Source organism: Paroedura picta, chromosome 8 (assembly GCF_049243985.1).
Source record: "Paroedura picta isolate Pp20150507F chromosome 8, Ppicta_v3.0, whole genome shotgun sequence".
Classification (NCBI taxonomy): Eukaryota; Metazoa; Chordata; class Lepidosauria; order Squamata; family Gekkonidae; genus Paroedura; species Paroedura picta.
The window spans coordinates 34204501-34224282 of NC_135376.1; the positions used below are offsets into that span (position 1 = coordinate 34204501).

The 19782-nt window shown below is 39.9% G+C and overlaps 1 protein-coding gene across 1 annotated transcript; it reads left to right on the forward strand.

Moving 5' to 3' along the window:
• Positions 1-935: 935 nt before the first annotated feature.
• On the forward strand, positions 936-1429 carry LOC143842617 (small ribosomal subunit protein uS10-like). Its single transcript, XM_077347844.1, has 2 exons — positions 936-1122; positions 1254-1429. The coding sequence occupies exons 1-2, from the start codon at positions 936-938 to the stop codon at positions 1427-1429; spliced, it is 363 nt and encodes a 120-aa protein (XP_077203959.1).
• The last annotated feature ends 18353 nt before the right edge of the window (positions 1430-19782 follow it).

The window sequence follows — 19782 nt, forward strand, 5'->3', positions numbered from 1 at the left end:
GGTTAAGAGCAGTGGCCTCTAATCTGGAGAACCAGATTTGGTTCCTCACTCCTCCACATCCAGCCAGAACATCCTGGTATTTTTCTTCTTTAAACAGTATACATTTGATCTTCTGGAGTGCTGAAAATCTCTTCATGCTAAATATGTATAGTAAATAAGCTTATTTTGCCTGTTTTTACCACACTTATACCAAGAAGAGTGAAAGTAACAAGAACGTACAGATGGTTATGTTCCAGAAATTATCAGAGAACCACATCTGAATCCTTGCCTGTTTGCTGGCAAGCTGCTATCACTGGAAGCTGCCAAAGACCTCTGCCTGCTGTCAGTAGAGGCCCAACTATGACCCTGTCCCCCACATCCCCCACCCTCTGCATGGCTCTGAAGGGCACCTGTCTCTTGAGCTACACAACATTTTTTTTCCAGAATACTTCTCTCCCCCTGAAGTTGCAGGCACTGCTTGGTAAGCCTTTTGAGGGCCAGGTGATGCAAACCCATGATCCATAACATGCCCACTTTAGTATAGTCCCTTTACATCATTAACTTTCCTTTTTCAACTTTGGAATTGTACTTTAGGTGTTTTTAATGAAGAATGCACTCCAAAGCACTACTGTCAACTTTCTCTGAACATATGAAAGACAAATTGAGGACCAAACTGAAAGAGAGATGGGAGATGGGTGAGAAATCTCAGTAGTTTTTCATGCAATGGATGGGAGTGAGAAGTGAGAGGATATTTAACCATTGCTTTTCTAGGTACTTCCCCCATGCAGAGGGGGAAAGTGTCTCTGTTTCTTTTCTTCTGCCCAAGTAAAGCACCTGGAAGGAGGCAACTGTCAGTTAGAACAATGGTCTGTGCTGTGACCCCTTCTCTGTATACGTTCATGCTATATTCACTCACTGCTGTTCCTTGAGTCAGTCAGGAAGGCTTCAAGGTGACCATGGCATTTCAAGATACTGGCAGAGCATCTGCAGAACAGGTTCTAGCAACTCACCAGATCAGAATTACCTTGACAAGTTGCCATGCAAAATCAGTTGAGAAAGTCTGCGCAGATCTGATCAGAGGTACAAAATGGGGAAAAACCCTAAAGGTGAAAAGACCTGCTCCCATGCCTACCAAGACTCTGACTGTTTCCACACTCAGAAAACTGGTGCGATAGCCACTGTAATGTTCCACGGAATCGCAAGCATGACATCTCGCCATTCAGGTGCAGCTCTGAATGAGCTCCCAATTTGTTGTTAAAGCAGCTGTTAAAGCCAAATCACTACATGGAATACACCATACGGTGATGGTTCCAACACTTCGGATCATTTCCGGGTGTGTATTCCTAAGCGTCTTATCAATTTGCACAAACCGCCAGAGATTGTCAAGCATATAACATCTACCTATATTGAACCTGGTATAGAAGTTGAAGTGACTATTGCTGATGCCTAAATTATGGTTGTCTGTTTCAATATAAGTTAAACTTTTACTTGCCTTTTTTTAAAAAATGGTCTGTGGTCAAAGGGTTGGACATATAGCCACCTCACCCCAAAACTGCTTCAGCCAAATATTCAGATCTCACAGCTGCACTGCAGTTTTAAAAAATAAATCAGGCCATTCCTCATATATCACTTCCAGTATGGTTTTCAGTCTCCCACGACTTCCGAGTAAAAAATATTGTTAGAATGGAGCTAAAGTAGGCAAGGCAAGGGTGATGGGAGAACCAGATTCCCCCCCCTTCCCGGCAGTGGTCTGGAAAAATGGGAGAGGGGGAAAATCAGCAGGGAAAAGGAAGAAGGATTGGAGCAGGAGGAGAGCATAGAAATCAAATTTACTTATTCCTTGGATGTGAGCTAAATGATCCCTGGGAATATACAGAAGCAGCAAGGAGTCACAGAAACTAAGGCATAGAGTAGAGTCCAATAGAAGATAACTCCTAGAACAAGGCATTCAGTGGGTTTTTTCCACAGCAAGGAAATAGTGTAAGGAAAGCTGTCACCAGCTTCAAGGTTTAGAGCTCAAACCCAGAATTACCTGATAGCTTAATGACTTTACAAAATTGCTTTGTGGTGTTATTTCAAAAAATTAAATGTTCTGCCACAGTGAAATATGCTCATAGTAAACTGGCTCTATCAATTGGTCACCACAAGCATAGGTATCAGTGTACATGCCAGGAATCCTGAGAGAAAATTCATATGTTCATAATTTGTGTTCATGGAATCTGATTCCTTTGACAAGTTTGCCATGTAAACATTCCATACATGCCATAACAATGTGGGCAGACTGAAAAATCATCACTTGTTCTCTTAATAGACTTGTTCAGCCAGTGTAGATATTGTCTTGCCTGTCTAAGAATCTCTTCCATGTTTACATACCCATGGAAACCTAAATGTCTTAATGCAAGGACCATACAATGTCCAATTCTAGACCTGTTAATCTAAGACATTACATTCATAAAATCTCTGCTCACATCTTTTCTGTGAAGCATTAAAAATAATTCTTTACTTCCCTTACCCTACTGGAATTATTATGAGGGGTTGTGGTTTTTTTTTTTTTTTTTGGGGGGGTGATGTTTGCAAACCAAAGGGAGCCCCTGTTGGCTTGAACAGGAGGCATCAAATTGGAAACAAATAATTTTAAGCATCAAAATCCTATGAAATTAAACTAATTTATAGGTGGAGTAAGCAAATTCAGTCCTCTTTACTTGCTAAATAATCTGCATTGTACAATTTGTTTGATAATGCCCTGATATCTTTTACAGGTATAAGCACATATCTTTGTAATGACACAATAAAAAACCCATCAGGTAGCAACACCAAAAGTGTGTAGTTTAAATGAAATCTTAAATAGATTAAATGAAATCAGTCCACATACTCTGCACAATAAGATTAATCAAATACTTTTATGCAGACAACCCTCTGAAAGTAATAGAAATATACAGGTTTAACTTTCAATACATATCTTTTGGGTGCAAAGTCAGAAATGTGTACATGCATCAAGAGTTAAGAGTGAATCATTTCTTATTGCCTGATCATTGCAATTGTTAAATTGTTCTTTATCCAGCCCATATAATATGTTGAGCACAAATGTCAGAGTTCACAAAACCTCCAGTAACATTTCCATGGGGAATATTCTATGATTAGGCCTTGAACAAGAATTTGCAACTCTTGCTCTCTAACCTTTAACTTTGAAACTTGCACCCCATTTTGGTGGCTTTTTACTGTAATGCTATCTGGGTCCACTGTAGTCAAACAGCATAGGAAATATGATTACAATAATTGTGTTAGAAACAAGGTGCTGTCATGATCAAGTAAAGGCCTCCAAAATGAAACTGATAAAATTGTATCTTTGACCTTCATGTCAGCTAAACCTAGACACAGTTCAAATGCTGTCTATGAATATTAGGCTTATTATTTCTGAACTAGAGGTCGATTTCTGCAGATCATTTCCCAAAGAGAATTTAGAAGGACTACTCCTGTTTGTAAAAAAAACAAAAAAACAAAAAACCCTCTGCAGCCAGAAATAAATTGTGGATTCTGAACTGGAACAATAGGCCAAGGGACTTCAATTAAATCTATGGAATAACTTGGCTGGGGCTGTTCAAAAAACATTTCACTCTATAGACTATATGTCATAACTTTATACTTTTTTATTAGCTACTTTGGCCATGAGGCTCAAGTCAGTCAGTACAAATTAATCCCGTTTCCTAAGTGAGAAAACAGTGAACCATAAATATTTATATCACTTCATTTGCACATAACATTCCCAAAAAGTCAGTTTAATATCAAGATTTGGTGTATCATGCTAGTGCCTTCACCATAAATCTTTAAAAAATCAAACTATAAATAAGATTTAAAGATTTTACTTGGTTTTATGCCATTTTGGCTGCCATATGCTTGTGGCACAGTAGTCCCACAGATATCATTATTCAGATACTAAGTGAACTCATTTTTGTTTACTTACTTACAGAAGGGTAGATCCCCAAAGCAATATAGAGAAAGAATGATGACAGCAACAAAATATATCATAAAAAACAAAGAACATAAAAATCATTAAACGAATAAGCAAAATAAATGACATCATCCATACAATGTACATTATTTATTGCATTTGTTTCCCACTTTTTCAGTACTGCAGCTCAGAGACATACACTGTACAATATCCAAGATGGTGATGAAGCAGACGCTGCAGCTGTGACCCTCTCCGCAAGTAATTTTTATCTGAGTTCTTTTATTGGTTTATACACTGTACAAAGCGTTCCCATTCAAATGTTCTCCAGTCTCAGACCAGCCTAGGGCAGAGTCTGCACTTACTTTTTTTTATTCCATTGTCAATCCTGTTGAATTCAGATCGCTTTGAACTCGGGTCTTCCTCTTCCCCCCTTCCCATTGAAAGTCTTCTGCATGTGGTTAGGGAGGCTCAGAAGAGGGGGGGAGGCAAATGGAGACTCTTTCTCTGTTTTCTTGAAGGGGGGAGAGGATCCAAGAAGTCAGAGGAGGGAGGAAAAAATCCTTTCTTTTCTTGAAGGGGGGGATGAAGGGGGGGATTGAAGGGGGGGGATGAAGGAGGCACAAAAAAAAATCCAAGGCTGACAGAAGTTGAGAGAATTAGGGGCTTCTCCTTTGAGGCAGGCTTGTCACATGACCACCTGTAGCCAATCACGGGTCCTCTACCATGGAGGAGAGCCCAGATTCAAAACAATGCGATTTTCTGAATATATTCAGGATTAGGAGCAGTCTGAGATATCCCACAATAAAGTTAGGGTCACTCCGGATCAATCCTTCTTGCTGCAGAAGGAAAATTTAAATCGCCCAAAATCCAAACTGAAATTGCATTCTGTGTAGAGGGCAGGGACTGAATCGATCTGGGGTTGAAATAAAAGCTCCGTGCAGTTTACACCTAGCTTCCACAAGTGCCATAACAGCAAGACACTTAGTCAGTAAGTACTTTCCGTCCACATGCTAGGATTCACTTGTTTTAGTGGCCCTATCCCTTTGATTTAGCCTTGATTTAGTCCCATTTCATAGAGTGACACAGACAATCACAGCATGATCATGAGCATTTATTGCAGTGAGCCCAAAGTTGTGAAACTGGATACACTGGAAGTGAGAAGTATGATGGGCCTTTGTGCAACCAGGATGCAGTGTCAAATGGTGTTTTTACAGGGGTCTTTTTGTTGTTGCCTAATGGCAACTTGTATGCTTAGATTCTATTTCTGTAATTGGTTTATTGCATTGAAAAATGCAATTAACTAACTTTCAAGTCTATCGTAAGCTCTCTTTGTAGGAAGGGGATGAGAGGCACAAGGATGTACAGCGCAGTCCTATTTACTTCAGTGGTCTTATATAAGGATATAATTTTACATAGGACTAAATTGTCAGATAGTTAATAATTAGCTTTAGCTACATGAGAGTCACATAAGAGCCTCTTGTGGCGCAGAGTGGTAAGGCAGCAACATGCTGTTGGAAGCTGTCTGCCCATGAGGTTGGGAGTTCGATCCCAGCATCCGGCTCAAGGTTGACTCAGCCTTCCATCCTTCCGAGGTCGGTAAAATGAGTACCCAGCTTGCTGGGGGGTAAACGGTAATGACTGGGGAAGGCACTGGCAAACCACCCCGTATTGAGTCTGCCATGAAAACGCTAGAGGGCGTCACCCCAAGGGTCAGACATGAGCCGGTGCTTGCACAGGTGATACCTTTACCTTTACATGAGAGTCAATGAGTTTTTTGTCTGTAGTACAGATGCATTAGAACAACTATGCTCCAGTCTCCAAAATTAAATTCAGGGAAATAAAAGTCCCTTAATTCCACTTTAACTGCCAATGTAAAAAATAAAATCTTTGGGCTACTGGACCTATAGTGAATTAAAACACACATTACATCAAAACTTCTCAATGATTTATTTTTATTTTATTTATTTATATTTACCAGCATCCATTCCCCATAATGAATCATTTGCCTAATAACACCCAAATCACTTTTCCATTTGGTTTTAGACCACTGTTACAAACCTTGCACTTAATTGGTATTTTAAAATGTCTATTTAAATTAGATGATCAGTCATCAAACTAGATGTGCTGCTGCACACGTCACTCTGATATTTATTTTTCTTTCTGGCACACTTGTAGCTGTTCAGGTTTAAAGAATGTAACTCAAGTGGAATGAGTTCCAATGTTAAGATGTGCCTGTGTTGTTTTGGAAGGAACCATTACAGGGCTTTTTAATAAACTTTGTTTGTATTTGCCTTGATTAATAACACATTTGCTAGTGAATTTTCTGGGATGTTTAGTTCATGGTCTTTCCTTCCCTTCCCTTAGAACTCCTTGGTGGTAGTAGCCTGTAGAAGGCCTTGTGGGACTATCCCATGGCGATCTGACCTGATTCTGGCTTTGTCCAAGTAACTTGATTCACACTAACACTTCTGACCCCCAATGTCATCGATAATCTGCAATGCACAAAAGTGTTGGGTCAAGAAAGTTTGAAATGGTGACCAAAAAAAAAAAACCCCACAACCACCAACTTGAAAACTTGGCCCTGCCATTTACATCCTTAATGTTGGGTTTCCCTAGCTGTTTGGAATATATGCCTGTGTCAAACTAATTCTATTTAATTGGTAGAGGAATTATATTAATCACACAGCCACATATAATATAAAAGAAGAAATGTAATTTCTCCCAAATTGTATTTTCTTCTACAGTGACTGGAGAGGTTATGCTTTTACCATTTCCCATGCTGTGTGACTTCAGTCTGAAATTTAATTTGAGAGGGAGTTCTGTACCATTTATGGATTAAGCATTTAGACTCATGGTAATACAGCTCCACTCTAACCAGCTGTGTTTCGGAGTGGTGTTTTTAATTTCACAGGCCCATGTGATTAATGCAACACTGAACAATTTCATTTTCTTCTTTAAAAGAAGGCTGCAGAAAACTGTACTGCTTTGAAATGATCGTGTGATGTCATAATTGCTGGAAGCCATTCCAAATGGCATTGCAAAAGTACTGACACTGAAAATGATCTATAATCACAGTTATGTCCTGAAATGTAATAATTTGTGTTTTGTTTCAGAATCTGTAGCACACGTTATTCATGGCAGGAGGTGTGAGGATGAGTGCCTTGGCTAAGTGATATACACAATCTGTTTTTCCCTTCTATATATGGCAAATTCTTTTCTCCTTGGGGGTCAAAAAATGCAGATACTGAAGAGAGGTCCACATGGCATTGTGATGTTGCAAGGTTATGCAGCTGGTTATTAAAACCACAGTGTTGGGGACTCATTCTTTGCAAGGCAGGCTGGGAAAGGGGACCAGAAAGTGTCAGGAAATTGTTGCAGGGTTCTGGCACCCGGCTTGCCACAAACCACATTGCTTGTAGAGGTGATTCTGTGCAGAGGGATAATTAAATTATGCCATATGAAAACATCCTTTCACATTCACATTTTGCCACCCTGAGTGGTTTGAACTGGGCTATTGGTCTGGCATCAGAAGACAATGGCCCCTTTCAAGCCATCCAATGCTGTAAATACCTAAAGAAAATACAGCCTACAAGGGAATTAGGTCCCTAATCTTAATCCTCTCCCTAGAGAATCTATGGGTCTCTGGAAGCACTTTGCCCAATGCTGTGCTATGGGGTTCCTGGGAGGGATCCTGCATCCTGCAGAGATTTCTGCTTTGAATACTGCATTCCTCTGCAAAATGAAGCACAGCTTTATACTCGGTCTTGAAAGGAAAGCATTATTGAGCCATATAGCATGGAAACAGGGCAGACAAATGAGCAGTGCTATTTTGCCATAGATGGAGAAACAACATCAGAGGGGCAAGCTAAGGCCAACATCTCTTCTTTAACACTAGAGATGACATGAAACATCACCCCAAACTGAAATGCAGGTCTAGAATTAATTTTCTTGACTTTCATTTTTAAATTTTACTTCGGAGTATACTTTTGAAATAATTTACTTACACTTTGCTCATGAATGTAAAGACAATGTTAAGTCACATTCCAATGTGAGAAAATTAATTTATTTACATTCCCTCCCCCAGCACTTAAAAACCTTTGTAGCAGAGGCCTGGATTTATATATGTAGCATCTCATATATACATATGAGATGGCAGAGCTGTAAGGTGGAAACAGCAATAACTAGTCACAGCTCTTCCCACTGTTCCGCTTTTTTACATATATTCATTGGCTGAAATGAAGAATAGAAGAATAGACTGTACTACTATTGTGGTAGTAATTTTAAAAATCCCATATGTTATAATAGCCAAATGTCACTATAAGTAGGAACTTATCATATAGAGCTTTCCCTATGTTCTCTATTTCTGACACGCATACACATATTACTTTAACTGTGGTATTGTTGTTGGGGAAACATTCTACAATTGTTATTCCTACTCTTATACCACCTTCTGGATATATAGGCTTCCATCCCCAGTTTGGATTTTCTTTACAAGAACTTTAAATAACGAGTTCAGAATTTTGTAAGGAAGTTGGAGACTTTACTTTAATTCCTGGATTTGTCTCGGTTCTATTTTAAACTTTGTCCACAAATATGGTAATAATATGTAACATTTATTAAGTGATTATCTTGTACAAGACAGTGTTCAGAATACAAAACAGATGTGAGCCTGTTTGGTTTACAGTCTGAAACAACAGGACGTAATTGTGAGGGATGGGAAGAAGGGCATGGTGAAAAGTGCAATTAATAAGTATTGTGGAAAATCCTCACAGGAAGTAAAGAAGGATTAGTACATTCATGCTGGTTGGAACTCTCCAAAAATACCCTGCAGAAACAGGACTGAATCAAGCTCTATTTTGATAATGGCATTGGTGTAGCACAAGGAACAGCCATTGCAAATGAAACATCTTTAAGGATGGGAAGACAGAGGTGCAGACAGAGCATATACTTTGCCCGTCAGTTATCCTAGGTTTAATTTTTTTGGCAATGGCAACAATATCTGAGGATAAATCTGAAGGCAGCTGTATATCAGTCAGAGCAGCCAGGGCCAGAATAACCATTTGGACGATGCTGTGGTGCAATTTAATGCATGCGTTGGAACAAGCAAGTTCTGTAGTATGCATAAACAACCGCATGAGAAGAATATCCTACAGGGGACATTGGAGGAGATGTGTATTTAGCATAGTTAAACTAGGAACTTCCTGATATTTATCAAATAGTTTCCTCCAGCATCCTGATTGGCTCCATTGGAGACTTCCTACTCCTTTATGCAAACTTCTTCCTGTTTGCTTCCTGAACAGACTGAATTCACATGAACAGTTAGGATTCTCTTATCTTTCTATACAAACTTTGTTCCTCTGTAGCATGTTGTGTGAGCCAGCATGGTGTGAGCACCAGTGTGGACTAGTGGTTAAGAGCAGCAGCTTCTAATCTGGTGAGCCAGGTTTGATTCCTCACTCCTCTGCATGCCGCCATGGGTGCATGCATGGGTGACCTTGGGCTCATCATAGCTGTTCTGACTGAGCTGTCAGAGCTCTCTCAGCCTCACCTACCTCACAGGGTGTCTATTGTGGGAAGAGGAAGGGAAGGCAATTGAAAGCTGGTTTGAGACTCCTTTGGGCAGTGAAAAGTGGGATATAAAATCCAACTCTTTTCAAAATAAAAACTATTTCATTATTTTAAACAACCTGATACTTCACTCTTTTGGTATATTGAAATTCTGTTAACAGTATGTTGGGCTTATACTGAGGACATCTGGATTTGAATTCACACACAGAGTTAGCCTTGTTGCTAACAATCCAAGATACAATACGGATGTTGTAAGGATTTTTGAAAATTTAGATAACCCTTATTGATATTTATTTATTTAGGACATATCTGTGCTACCTCTCCTGGTAAGGGCAGCTTACAATTGAAATCAGAAATCATATTAAAACTAATAAATAATAAGATACCCCCTCCACACACACACAATTAAAATATTGTGTAAAAATATATGTTTTTGTCCTGGAATCTAACATAGTAAAGTAGGCACTAGTTCAGCTTCAAAGGGAAAGACATTGTATTCCAAAGATTAGATGCCACAACAGGAAATGCCTACAAATTACATTTCTTCAAGGTATGCTTGGAACTTTGTAGTTAAAATACCCACAAAATGTCTTAGGAAGGAAGGATCATCAAGGTCTTTACCTGCTGGCAAAAGACAGCAACAGAAGAGGACAGATGAATCTCCCTGTAGAAAGAATTCCAGAGCTTTGGTGCTGTACCTGAGAAGGCCCTATCCCAGGTGGCCACTCCCCTAATCTAAGAAGGTGGAACATTAGAAGCTGGTCCACTAAAGATGATCATTATGGTTGGGTAGGTTCATAAGGAATTAGGTGGGCCTTCAGATATGTTAGTCGCAAACTGTAGAAGGCTTGAAGGTCAAGACCAGCACTTTGAATTGTGCCGAGAAACAAATGGAACCCATTGTATATGGGCCAAAACTGCAGTGATGTGGTCTCTATCCCCTACACTGATCAAACTGGCTGAAACATTCTGTACCACCTGAAGTTTTTAATCGCTTTTCAAGGGCAGCCCCATGTAGAGTGCATTGCGGTAATCAAATGTAGACGTTACCAGTGGCCAGCAAAAGCTTCAGCTGGCTAATGAGTTGAGGATGGTACAAGGCATTCTTGGACACAACTGCCAGCTGTTTATCCAGTGGCAGATCTGGTTCCAAGTGCTCCCCAACACTATGAACCTGTTCCTTAAAGGGGTGCACAACCCCCTTCAGAATGGATGACACCTTAGACTTTCCACCTATCAATGGCGTTTCCGTCTTCTCAGGACTTAGCTTCAGCCATCCTGTCTGTTGTTTTAAGTATGATCCTCTTATGTAATTTCTGCATCATTTAACGTATCATATTAATGCTCGTGTTTTGTTTCAGTTTGGTTTCTGCTCTTTTTTCTGCCTTTGCTAAACCCTATTGAGTTGTTTTTTGGACACCCCATTCCTATTGATTTAAGTTGTCTTGTGTTGTGTGGTCTACCTTGAGTCTCAGTGAGAAAGGTGAACTATAAATAATCTAAATAAATACATTAAATCCTAAATTAACCTCCTGAAGTGAGAAAACAATAGTATCAATGTTTAAATCATACACACTAGCTAGCTTGTTATAGTGATTAAGACTAGAGTGATGGCCTCTGGTCTGGATTTGATTCCCCACTCCTCCACATGCAGCCAGCTGGGTGACCTTGGGCCAGTTACAGTTCTCTCAAAACTCTCTCAGCCTCACCTACCTCACAGGTGCTGTGGGGAAATGAAGGGTAGATGACTGTAAACAACTCTGAGATTCCTTCGGGTAGTAAAAAGTGGGGTACCCAAAAAACCCAGTTCTTGTTCTTCTTCTTCTTCTTAACTGAAATTAGATAATGGCAAAATTACAGCCTACACATATTTGCACACATGCAATTTGCAATGCAATCCTAGACAGCGTTAGATCATTCTAAGCCCATTTGATAGACTTAGAAGGGTGTAACTATGTATCAGAATGCACTGTTGGCTACATAAAAGTGTTGTTAGTTTAAAGACCCTAAAACTGTGTGCTTGTCCTTGGGAAAAGACTATTTGCCATGTGCAACAGTTGTCCTCATAATGCCATAGGACACTTTGGGCACATTGTGTTGTCCTAATGCAAACACTTAGCTCATGTATTGTTTTACACCAAGGACCACTCAAGCTTGAGACCTGTAGCTTTGGGAAGGAAACCAAAGCAGCATTTAATAAGGGACCATCCCTTCCTTAGATCTCCCGCCTTCCCAAATGCTGTCTGCTTTATGTAATGCTTTATAATTATATGACAGGGGACCAGGGGAGAATATGGCATACCGTTTCCCATAGGTTTCCTTTTTCAGATAAGAAAGATAAACATTCCACTTCGCTTTACAACATTTTTTTTAAGTCCCTGTGCAGTTTCCTGAGAAGCTATTGAATGGTGGGTGATCTTTGTAGCTCTTGTCCTTTAAGCAACCAGACAATGATCTCTGTCGTATGGGGAAACTGGGTGCACAAAGTAAGGAAGCCCCCTGCATTGAGGTGACTGTCCTTCGCTTCCTGAGAATGCAGAGGCTTATCGGAGAAAGGTCACGGGGCTTTCACACTACAGATCACCAAGTTAAAACGGGTGGGACTATTTGTTTTTGTTACGATGGCTCTTATGCTGTGGAAAGCAATGGATGTGGTCTGTGCTCCAGTGAAATCACTGGTGAAGCCAGTGGTTAAAATAAAATGAAAGGGTCAGGAATGGGAAAGCCAACACAAACATGTCTAACCAATGTGTGGTCTGAGTTCTCAGAATTCAGCCAAGGGAAGTAAGGTCAGTGTATGATTTCTAACAACAAAGGGACTACGAATCAGACCTGTGAGGGACTGCCAAAAAGAGCAGCCTGTCACTGGAGTGGCAAATGGGTGGGGCTGGGAGCAGCCTGCAATTGCTCAATGGAAAGGGAAATCCCTCTACTCATACTTAAGGTAAAAATTACTTTGTCTGGAGTTATCACAAGGGGGGGGGGGGAAGCTGGGTATACATGTAGTCAATAACCAAATTTGTTCAAGAAGCAGTATGCTACAGCAGAGTACTGGACAGACGGTAGAGAATTCAGTTCGAGTTCAGCTCAGTTGCTTTTCTTTTCATTGCTTGTTCTAAAGCATAAGCCGCCACAAGCAAGACTCCGGAGGGGCAGCTTAGAAATATTCTAAATAAATACTTTTTCAGCCACAACATTTACTTGGTAATACGGCATCATTCTGTCACTGAACCTAACCAACTTCACAGGGCAGCACTGGAGGATGGATTTATATGCCACCCTGAGTTCCTCCATGACACAGATATAGATATAGTAGATATAAAGATATAATAATGAGTAATAAAGAAAAAGTATGACCAGAAGTGGAAGGCAGCTGATCTGTCAACAATCCCTACAACCTCTTTTGGCCTTACCTATTTCCACCTTTGAGTGACACTTCACTAGACTCATTTAAGACATGTATATCCTTACACTCAAACATTTTTCAACAATGGTATCCTGATCTGGAAACTATTTGTCTTAGGCTGGCTTTCCCAATCTAGAGATAAGATTTCTAGTTTCAGAAGGATCAGTGACACCAAGACAACCGTGTTATGTATTAGACTGTTTTCTCTTGATCCCCTCTTCCCATAGTCTGAGGGGGGGGGCTTCCAACCTCTGAACAGTAGCCTATGGGAAATAACAATTCTTTTAGTTAGACAAAGTTATCTCAAGGAGAGTTTGGGAGAGTAGCTGAGGGATGTGATTTCATGCATTAAGAAGCACGTGAATGAGAGAGCAAAGTTGTTCACTGCTGTTAGGGCACTACTTTTTCCAGCAGGTAATTACCCCATTGTTGTGCTTCTTTTTATAATCTACGACACAGCCTCCCAGATGAGGAACGTAAAGACATCTGCTGTGTGTTCAACTAGCACTAAGATGAAATAGTACAATTGGGATTTGCTGGCCACATGAACTGTGAACTGAAACTTAGGCCAGCAGCAAAGAGTTGTAATTGTTCGGACACCAATAAGAAGCCGGTTCTCTGCCCCTAAGATTTTACAATCAAATCAGGATTATTGGAAGAAGCCAGGAGCGTATGAATCTGATTCGGAAAGAATTTTACAGACTAAAGAAACCAAACAGAGCATCTGTTTAATGACACTTTCACCATGCTGCTAGCTTATCATTTGTATACCCTGAACTATTTTCCTAATAAATGTTTTCACTGCAACATGCCACCAAATTCTTCACATGTTTTTATTCAGAATTAAGTCCCAATTGACACAATAGACCTTACTCACAAGGGAGTATGCACAGCATTGCCTATCAAACACTGGAAGAAATGCTGTTGTGTAAATGGATATCTTGGCCACTACAGAGAGAGAAATTGCCTAATTTACAGCTGTTCTGCAAACAGTAGTCAGTCTATAATTTAGTAATAATCCATGACCAGATGCTGCAGAGCAGGATGAAGTTCTTCTGCAGAGCAATGCTTTTCTTACAGATCACATGATTTCGTTTCCCAAAGAACATCGACTTCCGTGAGTCTTATGTGGCTTACCTGAAATGTTACATTTGTATTTGAGCCATGTTCTTCACAATAATGACTTGAGGGAGAGGAGAAACAGCAGAACAACCTGCTTGGTTAAACATTTGGGTCCATTTTTACTGTCTTCAAATGTATACATAAGAACAAAACCCAACTGCAAAAATATGTAATTATTCTAGATGTGTTATCATAGCATTATGGATAAAGTATTTCCTTGCAAAAACAAGGCCCTGAAGCAGAAATGTAATGTACTGCTAAAATTGGCCTTAAATTACACATTGCAGTCTTTATCTGTTTGGGGAAAATGCAAATGTATTTATCCAAGGGCGGAAAGATTACAGTTTTGTTTGTTTGTTTGATTGATTGACTGATTGATTTTTATACCGCTCTCCCATACAGCTCAGGGTAGTTAACTGGAACTCTGCTTTTGAAAGTTCTTTGTCCTCCATTCACAGTTAATATCACTACATTTTGCTTCTACTGATTCTACCTAGTATATTGAGTAAAGTTAATCACCTTTTCTCTGCACAAAGTCTACCACGGACTTACTTTTACTGTCTGCCTTACAAAGGTTGGGTATGTTTTGATTAGCAGCGACATCTAATGTACTGCTGGCTTTTATATTTTCAAAGTAGCCCATTGGTATCAGGTGAATCTGTCTCAGCAGACTCGGACGCATTTTGAAACCTGTTTTGCAGTCATAGAATCATAGAGTTTGAAGGGCCTCCAGTGTCATCTAGTCCAACCCCCTGAACACTGCAGGAATTCACAACTACCTGCCTACCCACAGTGACCCTAATTTCATGCCCAAGTGATGCCCCCCCCCACCAAAAATATCCAGAATTCAACTTAGCCTGGAGGAAATTCATCTCCCATCCCACAGTAACAATCAGTAATTTCCTGCCTACTATCTAATCAATTAAATTTGCATTATATTCTGTATTCTATTCAAAGACTGTTTAAACAGTGGTGTATGGGAATCAATCTCCACCAAGCCCAGAAACATCTAAGCTCCTTCACCTCCACACTCACCTTTGTTGTTTACTAAGCCTTATTAAGAATCCCAGGGAACCCAAAAGCTTTCTGTTTGGTGATGTGTTGGTTGGTCATAATAAAACAGGATCATATGACTGATGCTTTGGATATTTTTTTCTTAAATTAGTTAACCTATTAAACTCCAGTTGTCTGATTCCCAAAAGTATACATTTAAAGATTGCTCTCATGCTTACTTCCTAGGTACAAATCAATGCCACAGCTAAACTATTCTAAACACATACACTGAGTGGCATGCTCCAATCCTAGGTATGTTTGTTCATATCCTACTAAATTCGGTGAGATAATCTCCCACTCAGGGACACTGCACCATCACCCTTAGGTAGTGTGTTTTTTCTAAGATAAAGGGATTGCTTTATACGTATCACCAAATATATATACAATATAAATGCTAAATTGGTCCTAAGCTTTACTCATAGCCTTGTGATTATTCCCATCCCTAAGAAAGTTTAAATTACTGCAGAGCAACATTTAGCCTCTGTAAAGCAAATAAGCAATGCTGATGTAATATCCCAGGCTCTGTTTTTGGCTCTAACAATGCATCTACATTTCAGTCTTGAATGGGCTATATAAGCTATTGGCTGTTATGGCTTCCCCCAAAGCGACTTGGTAATTAGAGTTTGGTCAGGTGCTCATAATTCTGTCAGATATTTCTACTCTCCATACACAGAACAATTAAGTGCTGAGAGGGAATAAACAGTGAATTTAAATCTACCATGGTATTCCTTGGGAAGAGGGTTTTAAAATGTTTTTTTTTAACTGCTTCTATGGTAGCATATATCTTACCAGTTTATTTTCTTGGCTAAACCGTGTTTGTTTTATTACAGTTTGCATTAGCTGTGTTAGTCCATTAGCAAAATAAAACGCAATTCCAGTGGTATGATGCCTACAGCCCTTTAAACCCATTGACATTAGTGGGCTTAGAAGGGTATCACTCTGCTTAGAACAGGAGAGCAAATTTTCAAATTCCCCTTACCTCTTTGTCAGTATGGATGCTTGCTCAGCTTGCTGTTTTATTAAGCATATATATGACTTTCTCCTTTTGGTACTGTTCATAGAGTTTTCAAAGGATCATTGTCCATGGGGTTGCGATGGGTCGGACATGTCTTTGCAACTAACAACAACAACAATTTCTTACTCCACTGGATGTCAGCCATAGGGTACCTCAGCCATTCCTCTGTTTTTGCCAAAACAATCTTCATCTATTCTGCATGCTTTTCTCCTTTAGAGTGGAGTACCATGCTCAACAGAATCATTTTAACCCTTTTTAATAGCTCTCCACAGATAAATACATTATAACATAGTTTAATGTTTCAGCTGGGGATGTGGGTCTTTGAAGTCAAAGAGGAGGAACTAACTCTGGTCGGAGTAATCATTTGCTTTAACATCTGCAATCTATTTGTCCTCTTCAATGGCAAATAGAACATTGCCATTTTTGTCTGTTTTCCACCTTTTGTAATCACTGTTTATTTTGTATTCTAAAATGATGCCAAATCAGAATGTGTGCAATGTTTCACTTCAGTTTAGGAAGATGCTCCCAGATATCTAGAATTCTTGTTATTTGCCTTTGAAGCTGAGTCAAGCTGTCTTTATTTGCCACTTCCTAAAGGGACATCATTCCTCTTTTGTTCAAAATGGGGAGGCAGGCTTGTTTGTTTTCCTTTCCAGTGTTCGGCAGCCTTTCTATAAGCCAGTGACTGTGAGACGGCAGTAACACAGGATTATCCTGCAGAGCTGTAGCCAATGAACCCATAACAGCTAACTGGACTGCCATCCAATACCACAAAACACTGTTTACATTTAAACACATGACCAGTTTGTCAATCTAGACAATTGTGTGAGTCCAGACAGTTTTTTTTAGAGTAACACCCCTCCGATCATGCCTTCCTCTTCTGATTTCAGTCAAAATTGTTTCTTGAAAGGTATTTTTTCTAAAAATATATATGAATAAATGACAAAAACGTGTTTTTAACTTATTTTCTTATAAATCAAAGGATACTTTTACATTTAATGTCTTGTGAACATAAAATGTGTTGTTTTAATATTTTTGTATTCATATTACTATGGAGAAACAAACCCGACCATGGAACAAACTTTCAACTACTTTTACTTGTACCTACAATTGCAATCATGCAGAAAATACTGTGCTGAAAAATATCACAGCATTCAAGCATAGCAAGCAGACAGGAGTAAAAATTTCGAAAACAGGCTAATAAAATTATTATGGCAAATATTACCTGATAAATATCTTCCTTCATTTTATAGTTTCTAACCTATTATTAAGAAAACTAGTATCAAAGCTCATTTTAAAAATGGGCTTTGAAAGGGACAGCAGGCAGGAGGGCGTGAGAGGGTGGCCACAGCTCCCTTTGGCCCACAGGGAGGCTGCAAACTCCACCCCCCTCCCCAACTCCCTCCGAGCAGGAGTGTACCTGCAGGCCACAAAGGCCTGTCGCTGTCTCTGTCCTCATGGGCGACAATGGAGGCCTTAGCCACAAGGCTTCTAGCAGGCAAGGATTGAGGGGGGGGGGAGCTGGATGGCCCCAGACAGTCTCCTCTCAGGAGGCTGTTTCCCAAATATATAAGGGAGCAAAGTAGTGTTAAGGATGAAATGGACATGATGCTTTGGAAAAATGTAATACTTCAGTCTTGCTCTTGCATTCGAGAGAAAGGAATGCATTGAAGTGACTGAATGGATGGATGGATTATCCTACATGATGTAATTGGCATTGAAGACATATATATGCTACCATCTTAATTGTCTTCATGCCTTTCTAACTGTTATGGCTTTCCCAGAGAACCATGGGAATTGTAGTTTGACAAGATGCTGAGACTTCTCAAGCAGAGATCTTGTAATTAGGGATGTTTGTGCATCTGCCAGTTCAGCTCTCCTCCTGTTCATCCACTATGAGTCAAGACTTATTGTTAGGCAGCCAGTTGAAGCCACTTGAAAGCAGCTTAAACCTGTTCTTCTGGCATTCATTTTTATGTTTCAGGAAGGTGAGATTGCATTCCTACTTTTCTGCAAAAAAAAAAAAACACACACACACACACACACACACACACACTCCCTGTGGGGCCCCTGCGCAGCAGAACTAATCTGCCATTGCTTTATTTCCCAGGGGGACACATTTCAGAGTCGGAGCAGATCTGGCACTGAAATGTGTCCCGTGTATAGACAGAGACTGCTGTGGAGCATGCAGCTCCACAGCAACTCACTGCCAGTGGCCCGGCGCAGCCACCACCATGAGGAATCAGCCTGATAGGGTGAAAGACAACTACTGGAGCTATAAGACTTCAGAGAATTTGTTAAAAGTATGCAATGAACTGTCTTTCAAAGTGAATGATAAAAACTCCATTAATTTCAACGGATTGTGTGCACAATATGCGAAGAAGTTCTCTTATGCAAGAGCTAGTAAATAGAATCAAACAGCTTTTATTGCAGCACTGTGCACGTGGGGAAACAAACATAACACTGAACTGGTCTTGATCCAGTGATGCTTCCCCTGAATCTGAGGGTGTTTCATCTCATATTCTGGAGGTGCAAGCAACGTCTGTAACGAAAACTGAATGTGGAAGCAAACCCTGTTAATCTCAAATGAACTTTTTGCTTCTTTTAAGACTGCAGTTCTAAACACGTTTCCCTGGCAGTTCTATCAAGATCAATACATCTTTCACTAGATAAATGCTCTTGTATTAATTAGCGTGAATACATATGCCTGGAGAATAAGGCTTTGATTTAATTATGTGAGCCTGAGCATTTTGAGAATAAAATGTTTTCACTGCACAGGTTCATCTTTAGAGAGACCAGTGATGGGTAATCCTGTCTGGTAGGAGGAGGTTGGACTACATGATCAGTTTCCTGTTACTGATTTATTATTCTACAATTCATGAATTTGCATGAATTTGAAGATGACAAGGGTCACTAGTTTCTCCAGCCTTCTCAATGCCTATGCCAAGTCATATGAAGCTCATAGTGAAGCACTTTTTGTGTTCAAACTCTATTTTCAAATTTGCTTCAACATAATGTGGCTCCAGGGGAAATGGCCTTTAGTGAGAAAATGATGCATTAAAAGATTTAACTTTACTTTAGATAGGGTGTGTGGCTTAGATAATTTTTTTTCTCCATTTAATATGGAGGATGGGCTAAATATTTTACAATGAGAAATACCTTTCAAAGTTAAAATGTTGTCCGTCGTCCAAAGGGTTCCTGTAGATATAACAAAGGCTTGTGGAACTGCTTACACTTTATTTGCAAGAGAGAAGATGGCAGATTTCCTGCATCATGTCACAATTTGCTTTTGAAACTCACCTTGGTTACAGAAAGTGATTGGGTGGCATACAGAGGAAGTGGCTAGACAGTTCAGCTCCTTTCGTGCAGGCAATAGGGCTATTTTGGGCCTCACCCTCTGCTAATTAAATAGGACAGGTGGAATAAATCGAGGTACCTCTTTGAGGTGCCCTGAAGAATGAGAACATCATCTGCTTGCAATTTCAATGATCTACTAACTTTGAATGGAAACTAGGAGGTAAAGGCGTTTAGCTCATCTGCTACAGAAATGCAAAAGCCAGAGCATCAGAGCATGCTCAGAGGGGGACAGCACTCTGGCTGTGTACTCATAAGCCCACTGCGGCACTGATGAAGTTCATTTATTTCAGATTGTACTTATACCACCATTTCTCTTCCCTTCTTGTTTTTTAG

Excerpts from the sequence above, each read along its gene's own strand:
- LOC143842617 (XM_077347844.1), top strand. The coding sequence starts at position 936 with ATGGCATTTCAAGATACTGGCAGAGCATCTGCAGAACAGGTTCTAGCA. Across the intron at positions 1,123-1,253 it reads CATGCCTACCAAGACTCTGA|AAATCACTACATGGAATACA; the intron begins CTGTTTCCACAC and ends GCTGTTAAAGCC.